Here is a 19,327-nt window from a genome sequence, read left to right on the forward strand (position 1 = left end):
AATGTCAAGTTTGTTAATAAATTTATTCTTCGTTGTTGGATTTTGATGATCCAATAAAGCCCCAAGTCCCCAACCATGCGTGTTCACTTCAAAGCCAACATAATTGTGTAACTCCACCCTACTTTCAAGGTGTTAGAAGGAATAGTAGATGGGTCTCGACCATGGCAAAATCCCAAAAGTACCATAGAAAACTCAAAAGTGTCAAGAGCCTCCTAAGGCATGTACGTCTCCTTTTGCAATTCATGACACAATAAAGCACCACTCTAGAATTGTCTCATGATTTCATGATTTCAATGAGAGACGTAGATTCAAAATGACGATAAGAAAGTTAAAATCGATAAAAACGGGTCTCGTATTTGAATATTTTTTCCTATTAAAAAAAAAACGACATATTGAACTACAAAGCAGTTTGATAACTCAAATTTTTTACATATTAAAGTCTCACCTTACTTTTTTCTTTTTTACCTTTAATATAAATAAATTAAAAATTTATTCAAAAAAATAAATTAATTAAAAATAAAAATAAAAACCAACCCAACTTTTCTAGCTTATTAGGCTTTGAGAATGCATGCGACTTCTCTACCAGCTTTGAAAATGCATGTGGATGGGTCTTGTAGGCTTTACAAAGACCAGACTTCGTTTGGGTTTTGTAACTGTATATACACAAATCACCTTCATTTTCCATCGCAGTAAGTGGATGTAGCAATCATAGGCCTCATCCCATAATCGATTATAAATTTAAACGAACTTCCTTCATCCATTTGTCTCAAATTTGATCCATGATCGATTATAAATTTAAACCAACTTCCTTAATCATATTCTTTGGGCGTCACACTATGCCTTTTTCTTTAGCTCCTTTTGTAAATACACACATACCACCAAAAGAAAAGGTTGATGAAGAAGTCTGAACGAATTGATTAGAAAGTTGAAGATAGTGATCCAACATTATAATGTTTATAATTTAATTCTCAGGAAAAAAAAACAAGATAAGAGAGAGATATTTGAAGTTGACTCTTCAAAATGACTAGTGAACGCCCAATTTCTTAAACTGTTTGAAGCTTAGATGATGTGATGACGCCAAATTCAAAATTATTTATGTCCCCAAACTGGACAAACAAATCTTTGATAAGGATGTTCTCAATTTGCCCAAGTTGAGATTGATGACAAACAACATGTTTTTGTTTTTGCCCATGAGGCCCAACCTCTCTGATCAAGTAGATTTAATACAGCAAATTATTATCAAGCAAAACCAAATGTGCGGAGGAAGAGCAGACCCATGACGGCACGACCACCATAACCCCATAAGCAAAGACCAAGTGCCTAGCAAACCATCGAGTAAGTTTAGGTGATGTTTGCTTCTTAAGTTGAGCTCGAAATTGTCCCAATATGCATGATAGTGACGACCCTAGCAGTCGTAGTTCGTTCAAGAGAAAGGTCGTGTGTTTTTTGTACCAAACCAAAATTAAGCATGACCGGTAGCCACTTTTACACGAACCAAAATAGCTAAAACTTCATGAAGAGCTCAAATATACCTGATACCTAAACCATGAGCAACACCGCGGCTGAACCATCAAGTTTAACCAAAAAGCGATTACATAATAGGGTGGGATTGTGGGAATGAGTTCCACATGTAACACGATTTGTTTTCCAATCATACAATTAAGTGAAATTAACAAAGGTAAGAATTCAAACATTTCCACATTCCCAAACTTGACACCATTTAGGGACGACTTCAAAACGGGCTAGAGCTAAGGTGAGTCGGGAGAGGCGGACTCCTCAAAGCCCCGATTTTCAAATCAAAAATTCATAATTTTTTAGAGCAATTAATAAATAAATATAAAAAAATCCATTAAATTTGGATAAGTTGTTGGACGGTCTTAAAAAAAAAACCATGATCATATAATTTCAAATACAAAAATTTATTCACTTCCTTAAAGAAAAGTAGAAAGAATTATCGCCAAGAAGAAAACAGTATAATGCGATGTCTCACAAATTAGGTGACGGGAGAAATGCTATTTTACGGTAGTAATTTAAAATATTATCTGTAAGACCCCAAAAATTCGTTATTAATTTCTAATGGTTTCCGGGAATTAATAAAGTATTCGTTTGAGCTATTTCGTGGTTCGAGGGTGGAGCGGAAAGTATTTCGAACAATTATTCGTTGGAATGCTTTGATTTAAGGGTTGACTTTTTATACGTTTAGATTTTGTGAGAACTTCCTTCACGAAAGTCGTAGAGAGCGTCGATACGAGTTCGTGGATATGCGGAACGCGAGAATCGGAGTTCGTATGAAGAAGTTATAGTCATCGAAAAAAGTTTCCATTTTGGGATATATAGGAAAAATCTGAAAAAAAATATTAGAAAATCATAATTTCCGAAAAGGGAAACTTTTTCTCTCTCTTCGATCCCGAGCCCAGTTTCGCCCAGCCGACTTCGCGCATCTTCGTTCTCCGTCGTCCGGCCACCATAGGCCGAGATTCTTGTCCCTATCTCTTCGCATCACTCTCATCTACAACCCTGTGAAGTTTCACGACGTGGGTCTGCCCGTGCACCACGCAGCAAGGCCAGGAAGTTTGGCGGCGACGCTGCAAATCGCCCAGATCGAAGCTGACGATTCCGACCACCATAGCAAGTGTTTCTTGAGGGCTTTTGGAGCCCAGAGGACGTAGATGCTTCTCCCAAGGTGTCTTGCAACGATTCAAAGTGTGGAGGTCGAATTTTGAAGATTGGGAATCTAGGGTTCATCGGTTTTCAAACATTGCGAGGTAAATTCCGGCCATATGGCTTCGATTCAGACATTGTGCTAGTTATGAAAGTTGTAATTGGAGTTGAGATGAAGATCTTTTGTGTTGGAAGTTTTGTCAAATTTTGACTTTGGGTGGGCGGCGGCGCAGCCACTGTGGTGGTGTTTTCCGGCGGCTTCCGGCCACCCCAGGGACAGTTTCTGTTCCTGATTTCGATCTACTCGTCGATACGAGCATTTCGATATATAGTTTGTAATTTTTGGAGATCGTTTGAGCATGTTAGGGTTCTAGGCTTCTAGCATTTTCAATTCGATCGGTTTTCGGTCTGTGAGGATTCGGCCGTTTGATCGACTTGTAGTTTTGTTTTATTGATCGTAGAAGTGTTTCGAGGTTGTTGGATGGTCTCGGATGAGGATCCGACTGTTGGATCGTCGTGTAATTGTGTTTTGTGAATTGTGTGATTTGTGTTGTATTGAATGTGACCTTGATGTGATTAGGTGATTGACGGAATTGTGTGAACGGAGTATGGATGATTTTGTGCTTGTCTTGGTTTGTGTGAAGACGCAGCAGGATTTGGAGGTGAGTAAATCTCACAGTGTTTCGGTTGATAAAGTAGTTATGTTTTAATTTAGTATATTTAATTGTTAGCATGAAAAATCGTATTTATCGAAACAAATTATTTGTTTTAAAATATATGAACTTGATCGACAACGGTTCATGGGTAAGTTAAAACAATGTTTTGATATAAAATGATTTTCGAGAAGTATAATTTATAAAACTATAGTTGGTATTAGTGGTCATTCATGCGTGAATGACTACGTATATATATATATATATATATATATATATATATATATATTTACGTGGAATATATATATTGGAGGATGTGACATTGGTGAAGTAATCATTGAGAGTTGATTGAATTGTTATTTCGAGCATTTCTCTTACGAGCATACAATTATCATGATGTGTTGATTTTTTTGTAAAAGTGTGTTTTGCTTGAGGAAAGTATTTGAGTCAAGTGGACTTTCAAATGTTTGGTTGAGTATCGTTTATCACATTGGTGATCGAGGCAAGTATTATCGTAGGGCTGAACCTTGGCCAAGGTGACAGGTTACGATTCAGTTAGAGCTCTAGTCTGTCTGCCAATGTACTTCTTGGGGAATAACTTTGAGTTATTGTGTGCCCTTGGGTATATTTGTTAAAAGAGAGTGTTGGTGTTCTTTCTTTTGTCGTCCATGTGAGACTTGATTTCGAATGAATTGTGGTGATCTGTGTGATGACCTGTGTGGTGATCTTTGTGATGACCTGTGTGGTGATCTGTGTGATGAGCTGTGTGGTGGTTGACGTTATTAATGGATGTTTTTAGTAAATGTTTCTATTTATTTCTATTATTGAATTTTTTGTTTTCTTGGTAATCTCCTGAACTAAATTCTATGCAGGGATTACTATGATTTTATTGATTGTTTTAATGTAATTCCCTGAACTAAATTTTATGCAGGGATTACTATGATTTTTATTATTTGTTTTAATGTAATCTCCTGAACTAAGTTATATGCAGGGATTACTGTCTTTTGAATTGTTTGTTTTAATGTAAATTCCTAAACTAAATTCTATGCAGGGATTTATATGATTTCTATTGTTTGTTTTTAATGTGATCTCCTGAACTAAGTTTCTATGCAGGGATTACTGATTTTACTTAATTCAATTGTAAGTATGGTTGTGGTTTGAGATATGTAGTGAGTTGTGAAATGAGTCGTGAGGTCATCGTTTTGACAAATGCTTTATGTTGAGGGGAAGTGAGTGTGATTTTTGTAGATTTGTTGTTGAGATGAAAAATGATTTGAAACGTCACTAAGGTGACAACTACTTTTGCTGAGAAAAATGAAGGTTGATTTTGTAGTTCGTTGTGTTTTAAAATGTTTAAAACATAATTGAGTTTAATTGTTTAGTTGAAGTATTGTGAAATTGGATGCATGAGTCGAGAGTCAGAGCATGTTGATTTTGATATGAGTTAACTTACGTGAGCATGATATGATATGATATGAACTTGATGTTTGGTTGTGTTTTGTGGAGTTAAATGTTGTTGCTTTAATTTATCTCACGAGTTGAGAAATTATAAGCATGAGTAACGTGAGTCATTTTAATTGAGTTTACTCATACGAGCTTAAAAAGCTTACCGGGTTTGTTGTTTGCAATCCCGGTGCACTATTCCATGGTGTAGCGGTTATTCCTGCAGGTGAGGACCACCAGGGCTGAGTACGAGGGCGTGGAGTGCAGCAGTGTTAGGTTCATAGCCTATTTTTGTTAGCGTACTGCTGTTTTTGGTATGCTCCTAGCAAGCGTGTACATTTGTATATCAGTTCTCTCGAGTTTTGTATACACTTGTTGATGTGATGTTCGACTTAAGTGATTGAGTCTTTATTGACGTTTGTTGTTGCTCAGATTTATTTGAAAAAGTTTCTATGCAATTTTCGGGAAGTTGGTTAACTTATCGCGTTTCGGATTCGAATTTCTTTATTTGAAATTCGGGGCGTGACATTATCTATACTATTTTTTTTTTTTTTTGAAAGGGTAATCTATACTATTATTAAGAGAATTCATTTTGTCATCCAAACTGAGTGTGAAATACTACAAATATCCTTAGACTTTAAGTTAATTTAAAATAGTATTTAATATATGAAGAATATTATGGTAAATAGAAAAATAATACATGAAAATATAAATTCAGAAAGAAAAAAAAAAAAGGAAACTGTCAAAAATATTTTCTCAGCCCACATTTTGCAGATATAACTTTCCAATCCCACTATCTATACAATTATTATGAGAACCCACTGTATTAGCCAAAGTGGACGTGAAGAGACACGAAGACCCTCCTATCATATATTATTTTTAAATAATTTCTAATATTTGAAAGGTATTATAGTAAATAATAAAATATTGATAAACAGTTAAAAGGAAAAATATGTTCCCACTAACCCATTTTGTACGTGGATAACTTTCCACTACCTGTTATTCCCACTGCGCTCATCTGCAGATAACTCCTCATATATCTCTAACTTCAATAATTACCAAGACATAAATATTACAAAAAGAAAATTTAAAACAAAAAATATATTTTACATATGCTTAGCATATGTGGGCAAGACTAGTCTCCATATATAACTTCTCAAGTTTTCACATCCTATTGATATAACTTTCTACATTTTTTCAAAAAAGAAAAAAAATGTGTTAAAAAAAAAAAAAAAATTTCGCACGCGCATGGAAGCTATAAGGCCAATTTGAAAGCAATACCGTAGCCCTTCAATTGCTTCACCGTTTCTACCAAAGCCACAGAAAGTTATGCATTATGGACTGTAAGAAAAATACTTGAAACATATTTGATAGGAACAAAAGTTGAGGAATAATAAAATATTTCTAGCTAAAATTTTATAACAACAAAAAATTCGATATTTTACACAAGCAAAGATGTCAAATTGGTACTTTGATAAAATCTTGATAGATCAAATTATAATGGATCTTATTGCATATTTGAATTGTATCTCTTCTAAAATAACATTATGCAAACGCGAGCGCGGCCCTTCCGCACGCGCGTACGTGTTTAGGGAACCCGAATTTTTGGCGCGACCTACGTATATTCCCACCTACGTATATGGGATATTTTAAGAAGTGAACATCTTTCTTAGTAGCGGGGTCTGGGGAAAGAATAGGAAATGTGATTTCACTATATTTCTGACCAGGAACAGGACCTATCACAAGAATATTTTTTTTAGTAGGCCGGTAACTTTGAAAAGACAGATTTCCTATATTTTCTTTAATCTCGGGCGGATGTAGCCAAGTGGATCAAGGCAGTGGATTGTGAATCCACCACACGCGGGTTCAATTCCCGTCGTTCGCCCATATATTTTTGTTTTTATTATTATTTTTTTTAAGATGAAGAAACAAATTCTATTTTCTCGCCTATTTACTACGGCGATGAAGAATCAAATTATCCCTATATTTATTCCTTTTTCTACTTCTTCTTCCAAGTGCAGGGAGGGTAGCTTAAATCCTCATCATCATATGCAGCACGGAAATTATATTGCATTCATGAGTAACATTTCAAACATGCGTAGCAAGAGAGGAATGATAATATGCATATGCGAAATATGTTTTCCAAAAACAAAATACACACGCGCGAGCGCAGCCCTTCCGCACGCGCATCGCGCGTGCAGGAAGGCTAGTACTATTATTAAGAGAATCCATTTTGTCAGTTAAATTAGGTGTGAAATACCACTAATATCCTTAGACTATAAGTTAATTTAAAATAATATTTAATATATGAAATATATTATGGTAAATATCAAAATAATGAATAAAAATAAAAATTCAAAAAAAGGAGGAGACCGTCAAGAATATTTTCTCAGCCCAGATTCTGCAGATTTAACTTCCCAATCCCACCATCTCTAAGTTTTCACATTCTATCTTACCCTCAAAAAAAAAAAAAAAAAAATTCACATTCAACCGATATAACTTCTTGCTTTGTACCTCTAAAAAATAAAAATAAAAATAGAACTGTGTGCCAATAAAAACTAATTTATGTTATCATAACAAACGGTCGGTGTTGGAAAATACAATTAAAAAATTGTTCAAAGGTTAGACACGTTGCAAGTACATCTCCTGGAACCTGAGAGAGAGAGGGGCAAAAGCCGGCAGCCCAGTCCATAAAAAAAATAACAATATCCAGCCCATTTTTTCAAATATTCAAAATTCAAAAAAATCCAAAAAAAAGGCCAGCCAGCGTTTGGCATTCAAAATTAAAAGCGCAAACCTTTTTCCAGCTCAAAATCAATTCCCCCCGTGCTTGCCAGCTGCTCCTACCAAACAGTCCCTTAACCCCAGATCCAACGGCCCACCTCCGTCCTCCCCTCAACGCAATTCTCGGTCCACAAACCCCTCCACTCCATTCCTATTAGTTTTCTTTCCTTCTCTCTCTTCAGATCCATTCCCACCAATCCCCCTCTCTTCTTCTTCTTCTTCAACCCCTCTCTCTCTCTCCCCACCTTCTCTTACCAATCTCCAATCTCACCAACAATGGCCGCCCCCACGCCGCGCGAGGAGAACGTCTACATGGCCAAGCTCGCCGAGCAGGCCGAGCGCTACGAGGAGATGGTCGAGTTCGTCGAGAAGGTCTCCGCCTCCGCCGACAAGGAGGAGCTCACCGTCGAGGAGCGTAATCTTCTCTCCGTTGCTTACAAGAACGTCATCGGAGCCCGCCGCGCCAGCTGGCGCATCATTTCCTCGATCGAGCAGAAGGAGGAGAGCCGCGGCAACGACGACCACGTCAGCATGATCCGCGAGTACCGATCCAAGATCGAGACCGAGCTCTCCAAAATCTGCGACGGGATTCTCAAGCTGCTCGACTCGCGCCTCATTCCCTCGGCGTTTTCCGGCGACTCCAAGGTGTTTTATCTGAAAATGAAGGGGGATTACCACCGTTACCTGGCTGAGTTCAAGACCGGCGCCGAGCGCAAGGAGGCGGCTGAGAGCACCCTCACTGCCTACAAGGCTGCTCAGGTATAATCTATCTGCTTTTTTCGCTTTTGATTCTGATTTTGGTTTCGGTTAGGGTTTCGTTTACATTTGAATCTGATGATTTTGGATGCAGAAAATTACGGATCTGAAGATTCTTTGGTTTTAATTATGACTGCTTGATTTGCAGGATATTGCCAATGCTGAACTGGCACCAACACATCCCATCCGCCTTGGACTTGCCCTCAACTTCTCTGTGTTTTACTATGAGATTCTGAACTCTCCTGACCGTGCTTGCAATCTCGCCAAGCAGGTAACAATTGATCCAATTTCGACTTCAATTACTGAACCCGATCCTTGATTTTGCATAAATCTGATCAATTGTTTTGTTTTGGGGGGGATTTTCAGGCTTTTGATGAAGCAATTGCAGAGTTGGACACACTGGGCGAGGAGTCGTACAAGGACAGCACCTTGATCATGCAACTGCTCCGTGATAACCTCACTCTCTGGACCTCTGACATGCAGGTATAGATGCACACAGTCTCGCCCTCTATTCGATATCTTTTGCAGTTTCAAAAGCATGCAGTTGTGAATTATAACTGCTTTGTTTGCAGGATGATGGTGCTGATGAGATTAAAGAAGCACCCAAGCCCACTGAGGAAGCAAAGCAGTGATCGCCATTCTTCACTGCAGATTATGGATTCGCTTCTCCTCTATATGTTTTTAATAGGAGAAGGTAATCCTTTGCTAATTGTCGGGGTCCCATTCCGAGCTTCTAGACATCATTGTTGTCTTTGCAATTAAAATGTTGACGAACTCAGTCTTAATTTTCCTTTATATTTTCCCCCTTTTTTTTTTAATTAAAATAGTTTGTTTGGATCAATTCTGTGTTTCTGGATTGGTAATTGCTCAAACATATTGAAGGTTTTGTATCTCCGCTTGGGAAAAATATCTAGTTTGAATATCTCTCCTGCTTGATTCAAAGGCTGACCATCAATATGGTTGATTTATCACTAAAATTTTCATGATTCGCGGTCTGGTCTTTATCAACTTTTATAAAGTTGCGTGTGGGAAGATGAATGTGAAAGAACTTCCATAAAGTGAAAATGGTCTTCTTTGATTGGGTACAAATTTTGCAGTACATGTGAATATGTGATGGCTTTTCTTGATTGATACATTTTGACTGTATGCTCCACTTTTTGAAGCATATAATCCTAGTTGTTATTTTTAATTTAGGCTTCAACCATGAAGCTTATCCTCGTGGAGAATGCTGGAAATTTGCTGGCAGTTCTTATCTTCATATCTCTAAATGTCCTAGTAGTTGGATAAAGACTGATGTTAACCCTTGGTGGGAAACCACACTTGGCTTACGCGTAGACCCGTAGTGAGGTGTTGATTAGGGGAGAATAATCTTGATTACTTTGAGGATCAGTTAAGATATTAGGTGTGATACTTTTTATATATTTATTGTCATATCGATTTAGGACTGATACGGTATCTCAGATTAGGACTTCTTATGGAGTGAGTTGTGTTCGTCACTGATGAGGTCAAGCAAAATATTTAACTATAGGGTAGCCTTTTTTTATTTAATTTGAAGCATGCTGACATGCTGTGTAGAATCTAATATGAGCTTTTACGGTAGTGGGTGGATAGGGATTAGGGACATGCTTCTGTGTCATCTTGGAAAGGGTCTGCTTAAACATGTCATGGTCACCCATAGGGGCTCTGAATCCTAGTAGCTTCAGAATCACTCTGGCCAACCTGTTTCCATTACACTGCCCGACCTGTTTCCATTACACGATAATGTCACGAAACTACTCCGCTCCTTGCATACTGTACAGGTAATGTTCTACGTTAGTGTCGATGGTAGTGTGCTTGGGCTCTATCAGCTCATGGGGCTTTCACCTGTTGAACTCAGTTGGGCTCTACTATAGTCCCTCGACACTTACAAGTTGAATTTGAACTCGGTCTGCTCTATTAAATTTGGTTTGGATCAAATATCTTGAACACCGTATTATTTGTAATTGGATGGCAATCCTAGAGCTCAAGTAGCCACTCCTCTCAAGTTCCTTGCTCTCGGTAAGGTCCAAGAATATGTTTTTTGTCGTATACCGTGAAATTGGTGGTTGGGTTTCTCATTTGGCTTGCAAGTGATGGGATCATATAAATGATGGTTGAAACTCGACAGTAATATAGGTTAGAAATGCACTTCACATGAACAAATGGGAGCTTTCCTAATGAGGATCACTTTAATGAGAACTAGTTGAAAACTTTTTAATCAACAGTTTGAGATACCCACTTTTCGATTACATTACGGCAAATCAAGCGTTAAATGTTTATGCATGCATGAGTAAATTACTTCTGAAAATTTTCTTTCAAATTGTTAATCGTTAAGGTACCGATCAAATCAATGGATAAAACAAATCTGTCAAACATGAACCGTTCATCTACATAACTAATAAATCACGATTATGAATTTCTTACAAATTTGCAATTAAATGATCTACACATGAATATCTAAACATCTAACGGTTGATTTACAAAAATGTGATCGAAAAGTGAATCTCGTAAAAAAAATCTTCAATAAATCCTCAGTTCAGTGATCCTCATTAAAAAGACTCCCATGAACAAATTTGGGTTACGATTTCAATGAGGGCTCCCTTGAACAAATCTGGGTTACGATTAGTTGCGTACTCCAAAGGGGAAGCACAAGAAACACGACTCGTACACAAGAATTGTTCAATCACAGTTTATATTCAATATGTAATCAAAGTAGGATTGGATGATATTTTGTATTCTATGACTCTTTTGTATCGTATTGTGCACAGGTGGATTCGAACAAAAAGAAAGAAAAAAGGCAAAACAAGATGAAAAACAACACAAAAGAACTCAGGTTATAATTTTTTTTTTTTTGGGTCGATGCAAAACTATTAGTTAAATTCACATCACAAACCTAAACATAAGCAAGCATGGTTCTTTGGCCCACTGTTTGTTTTTACCTATTCTGTCTACATATGAAAAGGGATTGCAAAGACAATACAAACTGCTTGCTTTGAAGAAACCAATTGCGTAAAAAACAATCAGATGCCTTTCGTAATAGTGTTCACATACTGTTAAGAACCCACGTGATTAGGAAAGAAATCAAATAAGAACCGATCAACCTTAAACTAATGAATCAATCAAAAAACAAAACCTTAAACTAACGAAATTTAATGGAGTACTTCCAGTGACTTACTAAACTAAGAACCACATTGACCCCTCAACAACTTTTCCCAGCAACAATGGCTACGATTCATTTTCCTCTCCATCTCTATTTGCTGCTGAAGCATCTGTACTATCCATTTTCCTCACCAACAATTATTCATAGAATAGTCCACCATCAAACATCCTAGCTATGCCAGTATTACCCCTTCATAAATTTCTGCAATGAATCACGTATGGGTCTCGGAAACACCTTAATCCTCAAGCATGTGAGATCCCTAGAATCTCATTCAGTAAAATATATACTATATGTTAATGGTTTGTACCAGATAGCAAGTATTGATCACAGAAACTAACAGTAGCTGGTCCGATACAATACATATAGGTGATCCAAGTAATTTCACAGAAATAACAGATGCTAAAAAGTACAAGTAAGAGATCCATGATGGCAATATGCTCAAGTAGTCAAGTATCTCCTCTATAAGTCTCCTCTATAACGTTCCAAGTACACAAAAGATATCAAAAAAAATTTGTCAAAAGATGTACATGATATAAAATTAACTAACGAGGACAATGTCAATGCGAACTATGTCAGAGGTTGAAAGATCCAAGCAAAAGATTCATCTCTAACCAAGTGTGATGTCATAGACACCACATACCCTGCTGCGTTCTTCAAACTAGACAGTGAAAAAGATGTGGCACTAACGAGATCCATCAAAAGATCCATTTGCTTGGATTAACTGCTACCGTTGTCTTTTGTTTCCAGCCTTAGGTTCATTCAAAATAAGAATGATGTTAAAATTGTACATTACTATCTGGGAATGGTGATGAGATGAAACGTGAGAATGTTAAGCTCTTCTCTTCCTTCTCCCACCTAAAATCAGATTTCTTAATCCAAAAGCTAACCTGTATTATTATTGTTTTCTTATATAATTTATCTGTCTGATATAATTGAAGTGACATCACTAATTATAAGGGGATAGACAAAAAGTTGTTGGGGCTTGGTAAAGATAACCTTATAAATTAGAACTGAACTACTTGAATGACATCAGTTGATGAGTACATGTCATCCATTATTGGTCAGTTATACCACATGATGGTTTGCAGCCAAGATTTCCCCAACAGTCAAAACCTCTGTGCAAGGCCACTAGACTCCAAACACAAAGGTGTGCACAAGCTTTTCCCCAACTTCACCTTTGCATTTGGAGGGGGGGGGGGGGAGAATTTAAAATCATTTTTAGCAGTTGAGGTTTAGTCAAATAACAATTTCGTTCCTTGTTACTAATTTGACAATTTTGGTAACTGATGCCCAATTCCGTCAAACTGCTCAATGAAAATCACACGTGAATAGAACCAAAGCTATGCTCAAGTCGAGCAAGCCGTTGGGCTAAGGGGAAAACCCGAACGAACACCCCTTACACATAAGATTCATGCAGTGGTAATGTAATGGAATGTGGCATCAATGCTAAGATACTGGGACGAAAAACAAGTGATTTTGTATTAAGGTACTTGCTATAAGCTATTCAATAGCCAAAAACATAGCATATCAAGTTCTAGTAATAAATAAAGCAATACAGGAAATGCCCCAAATCCAAGTCTGTTGATGAAATTGACAAACAAATTTGATCCATATAAAAAATGAAATAATTTAGAAACTCCAGTCTACATAGATAGAGAATTTCAGAAACTAAAATAAATTCAACGAAAGCATCCTAAAAACACAAGTATATGTATAACATGTAATCTCATTAACCCCCAAATTTCCAATACAAAGAACAAACCTACATGTCTCACATTTCTCATATATCCCATTTACAGAACAAAGACAATACCCTAATTTTAAACCTGCAGCCGACCATTTCCGCCCGACCCCCAGTAATTGAATAAACCCCTGAACCCATAATGTACAAAGTTTCTGTGGAGCAAGATAAAAAAAAGAACCCTAAAACTCTAAAACAGACAGCTTCCTGTGTATTGTTTTTGACATAAAGATAACTAGAGCTGACTTACCTGAAGCAAAGATTTAGAAACCCCTCCACCTAGGGCTTGGAACCGGCACAGTCGGCGACAGAGGGAGCTGAGGAAACCCCAACTGACTCGGCGAAAGCAGATTATACTGCGACCGAGGCGAGTTCAAGCATCCGAATGGAAGCGGCGACGGTGGCATAGCGAATTGGGGCTGGGAGGAAGCAAACTGTGGAGGTTGTGGAGGCTCCGACGAGGGAGCCATAGCCTGCTCCGGCTGAGGAAGCTGCTGGCTCTGATTCTGATTCTGCTCCGGTTGCGGCGGCGGTGGAGTTAGGTTGGTCCAGCGAGGCGAGACGAGTGGAGCCAAGGGAGAAAATCCAGAGAAATGCTGCTGCTTCTGGTTCATGTTCTGATTAGAATCGCCGGAGGAGAGCGAGTTGTGGAGGAACCTCATGTAGGCCGAGACCGGAGACTCCGCCGCCGCGTGAACGGTCGGAAAAGGAGGCAGAGGAGACAGCGGCGCCGTGGACCGTCCGATCACGCCGCCGAAATGAGCCGCGGCGGTTCCCATGGGCGGAATGAGAGGGTTGTTGGTGTTGTTCGGCTGAGCCGAAACGGCGCCGTCGAGAAGAGAAGGCGGCCGGGCGGCGAGCTGGGCCAGCGGCGGAGGGCGGATGCGCTGGAGCCTCGAGCTTTGTGTTTTCGGCGGGTGAATCGGCGGAGGAGTCGCGAACCGGTCCGGCGTGTGGGCCGGCGAACCGGTCAGCTTCTGAACCACATCCCTGAAATCGTTCTTGTTGATGTTGTAGACCGGAGGCTGGTGCTGATTGGGCGGCTGCTGAGGCTGCGAAGCAGAGGATTGGAGCTGAAGCGGTGCGTTTTGGTTTTGGGGGTTGGGAATCGGAGCGGGAGGCGGAGGAGGAGGAGGAGGAGGCGGGTCGAAATTGGGTTTTCGGATTATGGGCTTGGAGATCTTGTGGGAAAGCTTGTTGAGGTGCTTCAGGTACTGATCCCTAGTGGTACCAGTGGAGTTTTCAGTAGAAGAAGATGAGGTGTTATCCATAATAATGGCAACAAAAACTAGAGAACCCAGAAGAAGAAACAGAGACCCTTTTTGGATCTGAGAGAGATTTGAGTGTGTGGTGGTGGCCTGGAGGAGCGGGGATGGGGATGATGATGATGATCTAGGTTGTTCTTCTTGGTCAGTCGGCGAGGTAGGGTCAGTGAGGGAGGACTGGTCTCGTATTTATATATATGAAATAAAATGAAAAAGGTAAATAAAATAATTAAAGGGGCTAAATTTGGACACAAAAGAACCAAGGTGTCTGTGTCAAGGTGGTCTTTGTCTTGGCTTAAAAGAAGAGAAGGGAAGGGACATGACCCGTAAAACAAGCCAGCATCTCTCTCTCACTCTTCTCTCTCTCTGATATCTTACCAATCCTCCATCCAAATCCAAATTCTCACCTTTCTTGGTATTATTATACATTATTCTCAAAATTATCAACTTTCTTTTTCATTAGTGTTTTCTCATAGAAATATGAAATATATATATATATATATAGAAATTAATCATTTTAGATTTTAGAAGATAAATAAAAATGTTGATTGTTTTGAATGACAATCGCGATACAGCGCCTCTGCTTCTCCATGTGTTACGAACTGTGATTGTGTTCATGCACTGAAGCTGTACTGAGTCGTTAGAAAACTGAAAACTGATAGAATTTTTTTTTTTAAAGGAAATAGTGTAGGCTCTAATCATTAATGGATATTCATTATTTTGTCTGCTCGAATCTGAATTTGTAGACTTGGAATTGTCAAACACGGCGGCGGCGGCTTCTGCTGCTGTCTTCACGGGGACAATTTTGTTTTTGCCTGTCCATTCGCCTGCTTCGCGTGTGCTAATTGTCCTTGCATTTCCATTCGCCTACTCTCCACTTATTCCGCAGGTGTTAATTGTCCTTACTTGTCCATTCGCCTACTCCGCGTATGCTAATTGTCTTTCTTAGATTTTTGTAACTTCACTGGTGTGAAGTTGACTTGCATGGTGAGCATCGGGGTGTTCGAAATTTTAGGTTTGGTCAATTATGCTTATTTGTGTAGAGCTCGTGATGCAAGGCATATGTGGTGCAATGTGCATTTTGGGTTCGTTTTCTTCAAGTTTTGATTGATTGTTATCTCCTCCAAGCTCTTCGTGGGGACGTTGGTGGAGGAATATTGGGGCCGGAGACGTTTGCGATGGTTGCTAGATGTCATACGCCCTTTGGGCAATGTTTGTTCCCTTTCTTTGGGGTCTTCAATTATGACATGTTTAGTTACTGAAAGAATGAAGTGTCAGCTTATTATACAGTGGAGAGGCAAAATAATACAGTGACCCACCTGTAGTAGGTTACGTCATAATCGAGTCACTGTCTAAGTAACTGACGTAATTTAAGTAAGATAATTTTTAATAACGCTAAAATAACACTACTAAAACTGGATAAGAACTATTCATAATTGAAGTATAGTTTACCCATTTCCACTTAGGATCACCCTTGAGAGGAAAAGTAAACCATAAGATGCTACAAATACTACAATCTTAACCCTAACTCTCGTCCAAAATGCCTATAATTTTATATTCAGCCACACATTAGAGCATAAAAACACAGGAACCGTATATACTAATATGCAACCTTTTTTTTTTCTGACAAAAATCATTTAAAGTACATTATAGCAACTCAGGTAGCACCCTAGCTATATTGTTTATACAAAACTAATCACGTGTTATTTCTATTTACAAAATTAAGCAATTAACACCAATCACTTGTTATTTATAGTAAAAAAAATAGTCACGGATTCAGGTAGAAAGTCAAAAGTCAGACCCAAAACCATAAAGAACAGCTTTAAATTTCATGCCATTCGCATCTTATTTCCTTGTTGTGTCTATAATAAGGTCGATCATCAACATTAAAATTCTCGTTTTCATATAGAAGGTAGTTGATTAAAGTTGAGGATAAATCTTGCTCTGCATTTGTGAGCATTAAATTTAATGGTGTTGGTTATTTCCCACTCACCATAATGTTTTTCTTTGTTTCATTTTAGGACTTTTTTTTTTCTGTAAAAAAAAATTCTTTCATTGAAACGAATATGATCATAATCGTTTAGCATGACATCTTTTTATAGAATTGGAGAATTGGAAGTAAACACCACTATGGAGAGAAGACAACACTATTACAAATTCATAATGAGAAGACGGTGCAATGGATTTGAATTTTGTCGCACAAATCTCGAACAAGACTACGACAATAGGATGAGTGAATCGTGTCGTCAGATGTGTCATTCACAAGCGATGAAGAGAACCGTAGCCGAAACAATACTTAATAACCACCGGCATCGCTAGTGGTCCAAGGCATGTCAACTAGGGTTTTTGGGAAGCAGCTCTCGCACCTTTTTTATTTTTAGACCTCATACGTAAACTACTTGTATAAACGCACTTGAGAAATACATTGTTTAACCTAACCATCACTAGCTAAGCAAATGATTGTAACTTGTGATCGATTCTCTATAATGACACAAAAGAACAACTATTCATCATACGCGACTTCTTTGGTAAACCTCTATATGCAGCTGCAAAAAACTCGGGAAACACTACAGTTCAAGTGATAGAAGCCACTGCACTCAGAGACAATCTTACTAGTGCTCGAGAGAGAGGCTATAACAAGATTGAAGTAGAAGGCGACTCAAAGCTAGTAATTAATTGATACTGTCAATGGAGCCAACAAGCCACCCTAGAGACTCATCAAGATTATACAGGATCTTAGAGCTCTTGCTACATCTTTCTCTGTTATCACTTTTAAACATATTTTTAGGGAAACAAACTTTGTAGCAAATGTCATAGCTAATCTAGGGCACAATCTCAATACTAGTACTTCATGGACCAATATGGTCCCGAGAGATGCATCAAATGCCTTGTTGTTTGACAGTGAAAATTGTGGTTGCTCTAGGGGGCTTCCAATTTAATAAGTAGTCTTTTCGTAAAAAAAAATAAAAAATAAAAAACAAAAAACTACCACCACGAGAATAGAATAAATCTGAGACAATGTTAACATAATGACAATGTATTTGGCGGTTGAGAAATGAAATAAATAACTCATTTTTATACGCCTTAGCAGCAAGTAAAAAGAAGAAGAAAATAAGGGCTTTTTTTTTAATTTGTTAGAGAGTATTTCGGTGTGGTCAACAATGCCCGTTACAATTACCCTACGTTGCCAACTGTTGCATCTAAATTCAAATAAATTTGGTCTCAATGTCCTCATAACTCATCATCACCTAGAGAACACCCAAGGCTGAAAAAGGTCGTCTATGCAATTCCAATGGACCTGCCTGAAAACTCCCATTTCTCTTTGTCTGGTACTCTGGTATAAGTAGACACACTCAGAAATCTCATAAAAATACGTGCTATTTGGCCCTACGAATCAAATCCAGTAAAGACATTGTGTGCTCTATTTGGCACATTAATGAGATTGTAGAATTAGTACGTATATGCAACTATTATGGTCAAGATATCAAGAAGGAGGTTAATTTCCTAGCTGATGGTATTGCAGACACAGGTCACAATTCTACTACTCAAGTCTGGAGAAACTCTCCACCCCTTTCTACTTTCAATGCTCTTAATTTTGAGATATTAGCTCTTGGTTGTACAAGAAGTTTTTCATTGTAATTTCTTTTACTAATCGAAACATAAAAACTATTATGGTCAAAGAAAATCTAAAACTTTTTACTTGTCACTTGATTTTATCATGTAATTTGTACGGCAAAGAGAAAATATCATAGAATCAATAATTAAGTGGGGGATGCTTATAAGAATCTAATCATGTCATAACTTTGTACTTGGTAAAGGTGATTATTATAAGTGTTCATCTTCATTTGAAGAACAAACAAAGAAAATCCCGTTTTGATTGAGTTTCAAAATTTCAATCTTTATTTTTTTTGTCCATATCATTACATTTTTTATTTGTTACCCTGTTATTATAATTACTAATTTTAAGAGAATCAAGAAACCGTGACGGAATCACAGATCAACTATTGGCAATCATCTGAAGATATTTTACTAGTCAAAACTCAAGCATCTATAATTTTTTGGGCCCCGTCCCCAGGAGCTCAATTGATATAGAGACGAGGGAAATTTGGTAGTTCCTCCCGACTATGGTAGTCAATTTGAATGGACTTTTATGAAGGATGTGTACATTTCAAGAATAGAGAATTAAATTTATTTAAATCATTAACAATATATGTAGTCTTAAATATACAGTACAAATTCGTGATAACTACATAGTTGCCAAAGTTTTGAGATGGATACCTAAATCAAAGAATAATTCCTCTTCTCTTCTTGTTTTTTCCTATGTCTAGTTAATTCCTGGTCCCTGAAAGGGATCATTTTCTGCGAAATGGCCTAATTCCTAAGATTACTATCAAATGATTGACATAACAAGTGATAGTTTCTTCGGGAACTAAATTCTATTGGTGGCATTCATTTTTTGGTGGTATTCACCAAAAAAAAAAATTCTATTGGTGGCATTCATTTAGCCAGTCCTTATTTGGTCATGAATCATGATAGCCTTAAGTTTGGTACGGACGTGACTCATTGGATTAGAAAGTCATCTTTTAATAATCGCATCCGCATATATTGTTTTGTGCAGTGCATGAACCGTAGAAAATTTGTTGATAACTCGATGTGACTGTTTATGTAACAACATGTTATAAGCATTAAGCACAACCAAATTTTAATTTGTGCTTCTATGAGTACTATCAAAATCACTACCAGTATTCTCTTATTGCGGCTACCCTCAAGACTCGATTAATGAAACTGCAGAATACCGCCCGAGGGGGGGGGGGGGAGACATAGAGCCTGAACCCTAGAGCACAAC

At 37.9% G+C, this 19,327-nt stretch overlaps 2 protein-coding genes across 2 annotated transcripts; one reads left to right on the forward strand and one right to left on the reverse strand.

Moving 5' to 3' along the window:
* Positions 1-7,706: 7,706 nt before the first annotated feature.
* On the forward strand, positions 7,707-9,233 carry LOC133707545 (14-3-3-like protein). Its single transcript, XM_062133197.1, has 4 exons — positions 7,707-8,300; positions 8,446-8,568; positions 8,664-8,780; positions 8,870-9,233. The coding sequence occupies exons 1-4, from the start codon at positions 7,818-7,820 to the stop codon at positions 8,927-8,929; spliced, it is 783 nt and encodes a 260-aa protein (XP_061989181.1). The 5' UTR covers positions 7,707-7,817; the 3' UTR covers positions 8,930-9,233.
* Positions 9,234-13,185: 3,952 nt separating this feature from the next.
* LOC133707544 (VQ motif-containing protein 9) lies at positions 13,186-14,654 on the reverse strand. The gene has a single exon (XM_062133196.1). It carries the CDS (start codon positions 14,485-14,487, stop codon positions 13,480-13,482), a length of 1,008 nt encoding a protein of 335 aa, XP_061989180.1. The 5' UTR covers positions 14,488-14,654; the 3' UTR covers positions 13,186-13,479.
* Between the last annotated feature and the right edge of the window lie 4,673 nt (positions 14,655-19,327).

The sequence above is a fragment of the Rosa rugosa genome, chromosome 4, assembly GCF_958449725.1.
Source record: "Rosa rugosa chromosome 4, drRosRugo1.1, whole genome shotgun sequence".
NCBI classification, from domain to species: Eukaryota; Viridiplantae; Streptophyta; class Magnoliopsida; order Rosales; family Rosaceae; genus Rosa; species Rosa rugosa.

Bases quoted from the DNA above. Each gene is read 5' to 3' on its own strand.
- LOC133707545 (XM_062133197.1), top strand. From the start codon at position 7,818: ATGGCCGCCCCCACGCCGCGCGAGGAGAACGTCTACATGGCCAAGCTC. The intron at 8,569-8,663 runs GTAACAATTGAT...GGGGATTTTCAG, and splicing joins CTTGCAATCTCGCCAAGCAG to GCTTTTGATGAAGCAATTGC. The intron at 8,781-8,869 runs GTATAGATGCAC...CTTTGTTTGCAG, and splicing joins TCTGGACCTCTGACATGCAG to GATGATGGTGCTGATGAGAT.
- LOC133707544 (XM_062133196.1), bottom strand. From the start codon at position 14,487: ATGGATAACACCTCATCTTCTTCTACTGAAAACTCCACTGGTACCACT.